This window comes from Hydra vulgaris, chromosome 11, assembly GCF_038396675.1.
Source record: "Hydra vulgaris chromosome 11, alternate assembly HydraT2T_AEP".
NCBI classification, from domain to species: Eukaryota; Metazoa; Cnidaria; class Hydrozoa; order Anthoathecata; family Hydridae; genus Hydra; species Hydra vulgaris.
Genome location: NC_088930.1, coordinates 44,742,501 through 44,754,925, shown reverse-complemented (window position 1 = coordinate 44,754,925; position 12,425 = coordinate 44,742,501). Strand labels below are relative to the sequence as shown.

General features: G+C 26.1%; 1 protein-coding gene across 2 annotated transcripts in view; it reads right to left on the bottom strand.

Annotated features, from left to right (window-relative positions):
• The window catches only part of LOC101234890 (uncharacterized), a 102,361-nt gene that overhangs the window by 7,970 nt on the left and 81,966 nt on the right, over window positions 1–12,425 (bottom strand). For both annotated transcript variants that reach the window (XM_065808950.1, XM_065808951.1), the window contains exons 26-27: window positions 9,400–9,439; window positions 9,258–9,320 (exon numbers count right to left, since the gene is read on the bottom strand). In XM_065808950.1, the coding sequence (XP_065665022.1) occupies window positions 9,258–9,320; window positions 9,400–9,439 (103 nt within the window). The remainder of the gene's footprint in view (window positions 1–9,257; window positions 9,321–9,399; window positions 9,440–12,425) is intronic.

The window sequence follows — 12,425 nt, the reverse complement described above, 5'->3', positions numbered from 1 at the left end:
TGCTGCGAAATCATTTTTAAAAGACCTATTTTGTATGACAACCAATTGCTTTTATAGGGTTGCACAGTGGGTCCAAATGGCTTTGGAAGTTGTGGAAATAAAATCATAACTCATGATTGATGAATAACTAATGAAATAATGAATTTTATTAACTAATAATAATATACTAATAAACTTTATCAAATTAATAAAATTTTATTATTATAAATAATTCACAACAAATTCACAAATTTCTGCTCCATCATAACTGTCCATTCTTATATCAATGCAGTAATGCATGTTTTTCTTTTACAATGTTTCCTTATATATATATATATATATATATATATATATATATATATATATATATATATATATATATATATATATATATATATATATATATATACACATATATATATATATACATATATATATATGTATATATACATATATTGGACATATATGTATATATATATGTATATTGGACATATATGTATATTGGACATATATGCATATATATATGTATATATATATATATATATATATATAATATGTATAAATATATATATATATAAATATAAATATGTATATATATTATATATATATATATATATATATAAATATGCATATATATACACATATGTATACATACATATATATATGTATAAATATGTATATTGGACATATATGTATATATATATATATATATAAATGTATACGTATACATATATGTATATATGTATACATATGTACATACATATACATATATGTATATACATATATGTATATTATATATATATATATATATATAAATATATATATATATATATAATATGTATAAATATATAAATATAAATATGTATATATATTATATATATATATATATATATATATATATATATATATATATATATATATATATATATATATATATATATGTAAATATGCATATATATACACATATGTATACATACATATATATATGTATAAATATGTATATTGGACATATATGTATATATATATATATATATAAATGTATACGTATACATATATGTATATATGTATACATATGTACATACATATACATATATGTATATACATATATGTATATTATATATATATATATATATATATATATATATATATATATATATATATATATATATATATATATATATATATATATATATATACACACAGCTGTCCAACATCAAACTATGAGTCTTGCACTCACCTAAGCAATTTAATTATGAAAAAAAGATTATAAATTCTTTAGCTAACTACTGTTCCACAATGTGGATATCATAAACCCTTACATTGTTAAATTGTCAAAAAACAGGTTCAAAGACAACTTTTTCACCTACAGAGTTGTCCATCAATAAAAGAATTTTGATGATTCAACAGTACTTCAAAAAAATCTAATTAGTTTTAAGAACAACTTTGACAAAAAGAACAATAGAAATTAATATTAATTAATTAACAATAGCTGACATTACAAGCTGCTTATAGGAGATACTCATGCTTCAGGAAATTTATATATATATATATATATATATATATATATATATATATATATATATATATATATATATATATATATATATATATATATATATATATATATATATATATATATATATATACATATATATATATTTTACATAGAGAAAAAGTAACATATGTACTTAGTTTTTAATCTGGATTTTCAGATTGATTAAAAACAAAGTACATATGTTTACACGATCATTAAATCCATAAAGGATTTATGATCATTTTAGTAAAAAAGTTTTACTAAAAAAAAATTTTTTAATGTAAACTTTTTTCTTTTCTGTTACAAAAGATTTCATCGCTATTTAATATTATAAAAGTTTTTTGTACATAACAAAAAAAGGTGTGTTACTAGGTTGCAATTATCTCATTTTAAAATTTTATATTTAGAACAGTACTATTGTAACTTATATATTTCAATGACTTTACAGATATTTATTTTATAGTTTTTTGGGATCACAGCTTCTGTTGCATGATTTAAAAACAAGATTTATAAATTTTAAATCTTGTTGACGATGTTTATAATAAACTTTGTGACAATCAACCTGCATGACAACCAACTCTGCTTTACCTTACTAAGATTAAATTATTTATCACTATATTTTATTGCTTAACTTAATACTGCTGTTACCTATTCGTGTGCATTTACACAGAGTTTTATAGGCATGCTTTGCATTTTAATATTTCTCTTTATATATTTTTGACCACGTGATGAGTGACTCTTAAATCCTAATAATTTGTTAATATCTGTTTAATTCTTAATAAGATAGAAAACTTTGCTTCATCAGTTTAATTAGTAATAAGATCAACAATTTTTTAATTTGATGACTTCTGTAGTAAAGGATAAACCTTATGTTATTTTTAAATTAGTATAGTATCTTTTAAAGTCAGGTAATTTATTTAATTGATGCATTATAATAATAACACAATTTAAGTCCTTTGTCAATTGTATTTAAAGTATATTTATCTGTAATTTTTAATTTTTAATTTAGAAGACTATGATGACTCTAAAAGACATTGCTCTTTTCAAAGGTCAAGAGGTCACACTTTTGATAAAGTTAGTGTTTATCTCCAAAACTCTTGCATCTCACACCGTCAACTCTATGTTACATTTTAAAGAACAAGGTTGTTTAATACCTTATTTTAAAGAAGTTAAAAAAAATCTGTTTGCTTTTATAAAATAAAAAACCAGGTCATTTGATTGTTTCTTTTTTTAAAACTGTTAAACATTTATTACGAGGTATGTCATTAAACAAATATTACAAAAATAAGGTTGCATTTGTAAAGTTTTTAATTTATATATTTTTATATATATTTGTGTGTTATTTATAATGTGTTTATATGTGTTGAGATTATATGGGTTTATATTTTGTAAGTGTGTAAATATCTTTTATATATGAAGTGATTCTTTGTTTGTGATGTGTTATAATGTTATGTATTTAGTTTGTAAGTGGTTATTATGTTGTTTGCATGGTTTGTTGTGACTTAGTTGTTGTGACTTAGCTTAGTTTATAGCAAGAGTGTTGACCTTGCTAGCCAAGCGGTGTACTTTACTTTAATGTGACTTGGCTTTGTTGAGAGCAAGAATGTTGATTGTGCCAGTAAAGTGGTGTACTGTCATGATGAAACACATAAAGTTAATCTGTTTGTAGTTAGTGTAATCATAAAATGTGTAAAAAAAATATTGTTGAAAGAATGTGTTTAAAAGATATGTTGAAAAGATATATAGTTTTTTAATACCTTTAACTTTTTTAATATTTATAATTCTAATTAAAGTAAATTTTATTGAAAAGATATATACTTCATTAAATATTTATATACTGTTACTTTTTAAGTAAAATTTGTTGAAAAGATATATACTCTGTTCCTTTTTCATTAACAATTTGCATTTTGTTAATTAAAAATTTTTTTTTTTAAAAAGATATATATTCTGTTCTTTTTTGTCAACAATTTATGCTTTTGATGATAAATAAATACATATATACATAAACACATTTTAATTTTTCTGCATTGTATTAGTGACCTTTTTTTCTTTAGAATACTAAAAATATAAAAAAAATTATATTAGTTCAAAAAGTTTCAATGTTTCCAAGTTTCTTCACTTGAAGCAAATATTTGTTTATAGAGGTTTTCTATTATTAGTTTTGTATTTACTTATATATTGCAAATCTTGCATTAAGTACATTACAAATTAATGAAAGGGATTTTATGATGGAGGATTACATTTCACTGTTCAATGCTAGCAGTACTTACTACCTAAAATATATAACAATACACAGTTAAAAAGATTATATCAATTTATTTATAACTTTAGTTTAAGTTCTTGATAGAAATATGTTATCTTTACACATTGCTCAATTAATTTAAAACAACTAACTTAAATATAATAATAGTAGAGTAGAATATAACTAGATTACTATTTTATGCTGTTTTATTTGCTTACACTGTATTTTAGATGAGTTCAAGAAAGAAAACTTAAAGTTCAATCTAAAAATAAAAGTTCAGCTTTTATTATTTTCATTTTTACACACTCCTTTGATGCTTAATTATGTCTGATAACACTGGGCAACAAAAAAATATTTTTTTTTTGTATCTCAAGCAATTTTATTCAAATTATACTAATTTCGGGTTGAGAAAAAAGAATATGACAACGAAAATTTTTTATTAGCTCTAGTTTCTGAGATATACAATAGCAATAAATTTTTATTTCAGTTAATTTCCAACAGAGCAATATGACATATAATTTACATATTCTAATAAAATTTAAAGTACATTTGTTTTTTTTTTATAACAGATATATTCTAATAGTTTTAAACAAAGAAATCATGATCATCAAGTTAATAGGGTTAAAGATGATTATGGGGTATCGTCACAAAATCGTGATCTTTTTGCTTTCCTTTTGTAAACTAGTTCTGGAGCATCCCTACACACAAACCAACAGTAATCTGCAAGCATGGCCTCATTCCAACGACCCTGATATCTTTTTTCCATTACAGAAATAACTTGGTGAAACCTTTCCCCATGTTCATCACTAACAGCTCCACAATTGGGGGGGAAGAAGTCTAGATGTGAGTGGAGGAAATGAATCTTGAGGGACATGTTACATCCAAGTTGATGATATTTTTGCAGAAGTACTGCTACCAATTGAATGTAGTTATCATCTCGTTTGTTGCCTAAAAATCCACTAATCACTCCCTTAAGAGCTTCCCAAGTTTCCTTTTCGGGCCCCTTCAAAACTTCATCAAATGCAGGATCCTTCATAAGATGGCGTATTTGTGGCCCAACAAAAATACCTTCTTTAACTTTTGCATCACTTATTTTTGGAAACTTATTTCTTAAATACCTAAAAGCCTGTCCTTCTTTGTTCATACCTTTGACGAAATTTTTCATCAAACCCAACTTAATATGTAATGGTGGAAGAAGAACATCTTTTGGATCCACAAGTGGTTCAGCAATAACATTTTTTTCATCTGTGTTGAGATTTCTTGCAGGCCAGTCTTCTTTTATATAATGTGAACTTCTGTCTCTACTGTCCCACATACACAAAAAGCAGCAGTATTTAGTATACCCTAATTGCATTCCTAAAAGTATAGCAATGACTTTTAGATCACCACAAATTTTCCATTTGTGTTTATTGTAATTAATTGAGTTGAGGAGAACTTTCATGTTTATATAAGTCTCTTTCATGTGAACTGCATGGCCAATAGGAACAGAAGGAAGACGGTTTCCATTGTGCAGTAATACAGCTTTCAAGCTTAGCTTAGATGAGTCTATGAATAATCTCCATTCAATTGGATCATAGTTCAAATTAAGACAATGCATTAATCCAAAAACATCAATGCAAACAACAAGATTATTTTTTTTCTCAAAAAAAGAAAGCAGATTCTGCTGCCGTTTTCTGTAATGTGAAACCTTGACATCAAGTTGGAGAAGATTCCACTGCTTTAGTCTTGACCCTAGAAGTTCTGCCTTTTCCTGTGACAAGTCCAGATCTCGAACAAGATCACTTAATTCTGCTTGACTCAATCTGTGTGGCACAACATCTGTTAACACAAAATCAGGATCATTTGATGTGGAAGGCTTGTTTTCTTCTATTTCTATTTCATTTTCTGCTTCTAACTCACAACTTTGTGGTGGAGTAGGAACTGGTAAATTATCTGAATGTGGAATAGGTCGAATGGCAGATGGAAGATTCGGATATTTAACTGTTCCTACTTTTTTCATTGACAAACCTGCTTTAATGGGTGGGGTCAAGCAGAAATAGCAGTCATCTGTATGATTTTTAGGCTCTCTCCATACCATAGGAACAGCAAAAGCCAAAGATCTTTTTTTATTTTTCAACCATTCTCGTAGTGTAACCGAACAAGAGCTACAGCATATATGTGGAGCCCATGACTTATCCTGGTCCCCTACCTTCATATTGAAATAATGCTTGTAAGCAGTCTGCACAAGAGGTGTCATAGTTCTTTTCTGTGAAGAAAATGTTATTTCACCACAAATGTAACAAAAATTGTCCACTAAATTTACACATTTCCTTGGCATGTTGATTTGTAAAATTATACACTAGTAAATAAATAAATAAAAACTAAGAATAGATTAGACCAGAAACTTTAGCAAACACGCATAACTAGTATCACAAGTTTTAAACATGAACAAAACATTTTGGATAGTCAAAAACAAAATTTAAAAAAAAAAAAAAATGAAAATTTTTACCCTTGCAATATTTGAATAAGCGATCGCGATTTACAAAATCTGGAAAAATATCTGGTCTTTAAAATTTTAGTTTATGCAAGCCGTTTACTTTGTTTTTAAGGAGCAAATTATTGTTAGCGAAAAAGTTATAAAAAACAAAACAAAACAAAACAATAAACTTACGATTACAAATGCAATAACACTCCAGTCACTAACTGCATTATATAAGTAATAAAACTATAATAGTATTATTATTTTTATAAAGCACTTATAACTTTTAAAGTTCATTCATTGTTCAAACAACATTAGTAATTCCAAACTTTAATCAAAGTAAAAAACATCTGAAAAAATGAAGTGGATAATCAAATATTATTAAAAACTTCATGAACTTCTACAATACAATTATACAACTTTATAAGAACATACTTTATAAAAGGGTTTAGCATTATGAAACGTTACGAACAGTCCGAAAAAACGCGCGCTAATTTAAAAATCAACCAATAAAAAGTTTTTTTTGGTTGATTTTAAAAATAACCGCGCACTTTTACGGACCATTAGAAGCTTTTTTCGTAATGCTAAACTTTTTATAAAGTGCGTTTTTTATGAAGTTGTTTAAGTTCTTTAACACGTTATAAATATTATTTAAATATCCACTCTATTTTTCTAGATGCTTTTTTACTTCAATTAAAATTTGGGATTACTTATGTTATTTAAACTAAGAATGAATTATAAAAGTTATAAGTGCGTTGTAAAAGTATTACACTTATATAGTGTTATTACTTTTATAATGAAGTTACTAGAGTGTTATTACTTTTGTAGTCGTAAGTTTGTTATTTTATACTTTATAACTTTTTCGCTAACAAATTTAAGTTGATTCGCCCTTAAAAACAAAGTACACGGTTTTGCATAAACTAAAATTTTGAAGACCAGATATTTTTCCGGATTTTTCATTTCGCGATCACTTTAATTCAACCCTTGCCTTGAGAGAAAATTTTTGCTTTTATTTCTTAAACTAGAGCTAATATGTCATTTTCAATGTCATTTTCGAATTCAGCAGATGGAAATGCATAAGAAATAACTAATTTTGGTTCCGATACAAAATCACTGTTGGGCAGTGTAATTTAAGAAGTGAAATTACTCAAAATGAATGACTTACTCAAAATGAAAGAAACAGGTAAGGCGAGCTGAGATAAATTGTAATCAAAAGGAAAGAAATCAGGCAAGGCAAGAATTCAATAGGTATAATATACATTTAATAGGAAATTTAGTTGTTATTTTATTTTTTTAGTTCTACTCAGGTGCTCTACCAACTATCATATGTTTACTTTGTCTACTGTTAAAATATGGTTTTAACTTAGTAAACTTTAATTATTTAAAATTTGCTTAGTTGATCATTAGCTAATAGTTTAAAAGGAAAATAGTTGTCGCAATTAAGGTAAGAATAATTTTATTTTCTGATCAAATTGCAAAATTTGTTTGCACCGATTGCTATTGTGTTTTTGTTATTTTGTGTAATAGCTATTTGTTTTTGCCATAAATATCTTTTCTTACAGATTTTGACTATTTTTAACAATGCTCTAGAAAAAGCATCAGCAACAGGTAAATTAGTTTGTAGTGTTAATCTTTTATGTTTTTACTTCTTTTATTATGTCTTAACTTATTAAGTTTTTTTATTATAGACATATCTTTTAATGCTTTTTCAGCTTATTGCAAATCAAATAGAGGGCCCACTCTCATAAGGCACATAATGTGCGAGCTTAAATTTAGGGCCAAATCTCCAGCCCCCAACCTTTTTATTTTTTATTTTTAAAATACTGTGTTGATCCGGTAGAAAGTAAAGTATGAGGAAAGAGAGTGGTGGGAAAAAAAATATGCTGCATCTATAATTAGTATTTTTGTAGTTGGTTAATCTACCAATTGGTAATTGATAATGCAAATTTAGTTGAATTTTTTTTGTAAATATATACTTTTCTTTATATATTTTGTTTTGTTATTATGTATAAATAAATTGATTTCCAGTTAATACATGTGGTGTATTTGTTTCCTTTTTTAATTCAATTACTTTTTTTAGACTAATCAGATGATGTGTTTGTTCAATTTAGACATACAATTGAAAACTATTAAAAATCGTTATGTTTTGTTAATTTGTTAGTAAATGTGTAAATAAAAAGATCTTTAATTTTAAAAAGCTATTAGGCATTTTTTTGAAACCGCAATCCGTCATGATCCGTATTTTATCAGTGTGAACCAAAGTCTATGCAAATATCTATAGCATATATATATATTTGCAGAGACTTGCATTTGATATAGTTTTATATATATATAGTTTTATATATATATTATTAGTATATATATATATATATTATTAGTATATATATATATATATATATATATATATATATATATATATATATATATATATATATATATATAACTATATTAAATGCTAAAGATTTACTTTTACATGAAAAATTTATTGTGGCAATATTTATTTTTATATTTTGGTCTTTTTTAAAAATTATTGAAATGAAGCGATTATTAAAATGGTAGGTGTGGAATAGACTTACCATGACCAGTAATATAATAATATTCATTAATAATTATATGGATCATGGTAAGTCAGTTATTCCACATATTAAAGTCATCTCATGTTTTTTAAAACTTTTTATACTAATGGTATATAATTAACACATTTCAAGTGGGTATTCTAAATATTATTTAGACTGGTACTGATATCCAATTCGTTGATAAACAGCGACATCACGCAAATCTACCGAAACATTAAAAGTTTTTTAAAGTTAAATATACTAGAAAATTTATTTAATAGCTTTAAAATTTATTTAATAGCTTTAAAAAGTACACAATAAGTATTGTTACTATATATCTATTTAACTATTTTTCTACCTCTTAATAAAATATATTGAAGTAAGGAATAAGTATAGAAAAGGTTGGTGTGATTTACCAAGACCCATATTTTACGGGTCATGACAGCTAGTCTTTTGTTAGTACTATAATTTTTAATCTATTAAAAATACCTTTCGAGACTGTAAAAGTTTTGGCATGGAATACAATGACAACTGAGTATATAATCGATCAGCCTGTGAATATTTTAAAATATAAAGGTAGTTTCAAATATTGATTAGAAATTCATAATGCTTTAAAATAACTTTAAATTACCTTCTCCAATAGACTTTCTGCAAGACCAAATATTTGTAACCTTAAACAGATCAATAATAATACTAATATTTATAATAGTAATAATAATAATAGTAATATATATATATATATATATATATATATATATATATATATATATATAATATATATATAATATATATACATATATACATATACATATAAAATATACATATATATATACAAGTTTTATTAGCAACTAACATGTTTAACAAGCTTTTTTTTAGCAATTAACACAATTAACTACAAAATTATTTGTTTTTTCTTTTTTAAACATCTTGCTTCCAAAAAGGCTGCAAGTAACCACTAATTAAAGTTCGAAGTTACTAGAAGAGAAAAGATGAAGATTGTAGAGCAAGATAACGATTGACGGACGACTTGAAGGATTGCAGATTATATGAATCAGGAAAGCAAGATGAAGGAAGCAAATTCCAAAGAGCTGATGTTCGAGGAAAAAAACTAGAGGAATAAGTATTTTTGGAGCACCTAGGAACAGTCACAGAAAAAGAATGAGACTTGAATGACGAGTAACACAAGTATGAATTTTAGTAGATGGCACAAGAGACGCTAGCTCTTTAGAGCAGTGCCCATTATAGTAATTGTAGAAAAGAGAAAGAGAAGCAACATTACTACAATGTGGTAATGGTTGGAGGTTGGCTGCAAGAGCAGGTCCAACTATGTTTACAATGTGTTTTTGCACCTTGTTTAAAAGAGAAAGGGCATCATTAGAAGATCCACCCCAGATATGGCAACAGTATTCCATTCAAGGACGGATTTGAGATTTATAGAGATTGAGAATAGAATCCGAAGTAAGATAGTGTTGAGCTCGATAAAGAGATGCAACCTTAGCAGATGCTAATTTTGCAACTGTTTTGATATATGGTTTCCAAGAGTTAATCCTAGAAGATGAAGAGTAGATGACTCATCTAGTATATCACCGTTCATATATAGGAAGATCTAACTTATTGCGATAACAATTGGCTGAAAAAAATTGAGTTTTATCTGTATTGAAGTTCACCAGCCACTGCGAGCCCTCTGCTGTAGCAGAAGTGAGATCCTTTTCAAGCTCAAATGCCCCCTCCAAGCAATCAGAAAATGTTGGCTTCTTATCACGACAAAAAAATGGTAGTATCATCAGCAAACAATGCCACCTTGTGAGAATATCTGGAAGATCGTTAATGTAAATTAAAAACAGTATAGGGCCAAGGATAGAACCTTGAGGAACCCCTGAAGTTACAGATTAAAAAGAAGAGTGCTATCCATCGAGGACAACTTTTATACTACGATTGGAAAGGAAGGATTTAATAATCTTAAAGATGTTGCCAGACACACCATAAAAAGAAAGCTTATGGAGAAGACCAGCATGCCAAACTTTATTAAAAGCTTTTGAAATGTCAAGAGCGATGGCCTTAAATAAGGAGATAAAGTAAAAAATATCCATCTTTACATTTTTTGGTACAAAAGAACAGTTGCTATGCGTGTGTTTTTTTTGACAAGCATGCAAGACACACACAGCTTTAGCATTAAATTTTTGCATCAGCCATTTAAAATTTTGCATTTGTTCAAATGTTTTGAACATTTTCTAGAATTTTCTTGGTTCGTTTAATTGCCAATGTTTAATGTGTAGACTGATTCTTTGATGGCTGATTATATTTTATAGCATTAAAATCAAGTCGTTCATTTTTTTTTAAGGCTAGCATATTGGGTATATTGAGATATTCTCCTTCAGGTCTACTAATAAACATGTGTGAAATAAGGTGAAATCAATTAAGCAAGAAATCTTTATATTGTACTTTTTTTTTCAAAATATTTTCTAAAAAAATTCTTCAGCATAACTTTTAGTACAAGACTACATTTAGTGCTGAAAGTTTTTAATTTTTAAAAGTCAGTTGATAAACAGACATTTCTAAATGGACCTATTTCTAAAAGTATATGTATTTTAAAATTTTTTAAATTTCTTTGAGAAAATACAATTTTTTAAATTTCTATGAGAAAATAGGCACAAGTTGTGTTTTTTTTTCTCTCTGGGAAAAAAAATAAACACAACTTATGTTTATTTTCTTTCTGAGAGAACTAATGCCTAAAATTAGTGCAAAATTTGGCCGTCCAGAGTTAATGAAAACAGTGGTTAAACACAAATACTAAGAAGCTTTCATCACAATCCAAATTATCACTGAAATTTAAAAAAAAGCTTTATAAGTGCATTCTTAATTAAAAGCATTTTTATAATAAAACAGTATGGAGACCTTACCTTACAGGGTGTTTTTTGGCAAAGCATTTAATACTAATCTTTTTAGTGGGGGCCAGACTATTATTGTGAGTAATCAAAATCCGAAAAGTTTTATATTAAAGTCAGGTGTACCCTGAGGCTCCATTCTTTGTCACTAACTTTGTCTTAAAAAGTGCACCACCATCAAATACACTGACAATCCCATTATTTACTATTCTAATAAAATTTAACTTAAAAATATCTACTAGAAGAATTTAAAAATATCTGATCCTATTTTGATTATAAGTAACTTGTAATTAACCATGATAAAGGAAGCATCAGGCTTTCTAGGTGTCACCCACTTGATCTTAGTTATCATGAAAATAAAATCGAAACAAAAACATACACTATTGCTCATAATTATTCAAATGACATTAACTTTTCAAAAAAATGCTTTTTTTTTATTTAATTTTTTTTTTTTGTACTATTGTTTATTTTTGCACTATTAGATAATTAAAAAAAAAACAATTTTGATTAAAATGCTTTGATAAAAATCATAAGAATAATAAAAATGCTGAAGTGGGCAAAACTACATAAAAGATGGAGCATTAATCCATAATAAAATATAAAAGATGGACTGTAAACATGGACCAATGTGAAAAATTATTGTTGAATGTATGGTAATAGTGTCTAATATTGACTGTAAAACATGGTAGATGTAGTAATGTTAAGGTGTGGAGCTGTTTTGGTCGGAATACCCCAGGTAGCCTTGTAAAAATAAAGGGAATAATTGCAAAAG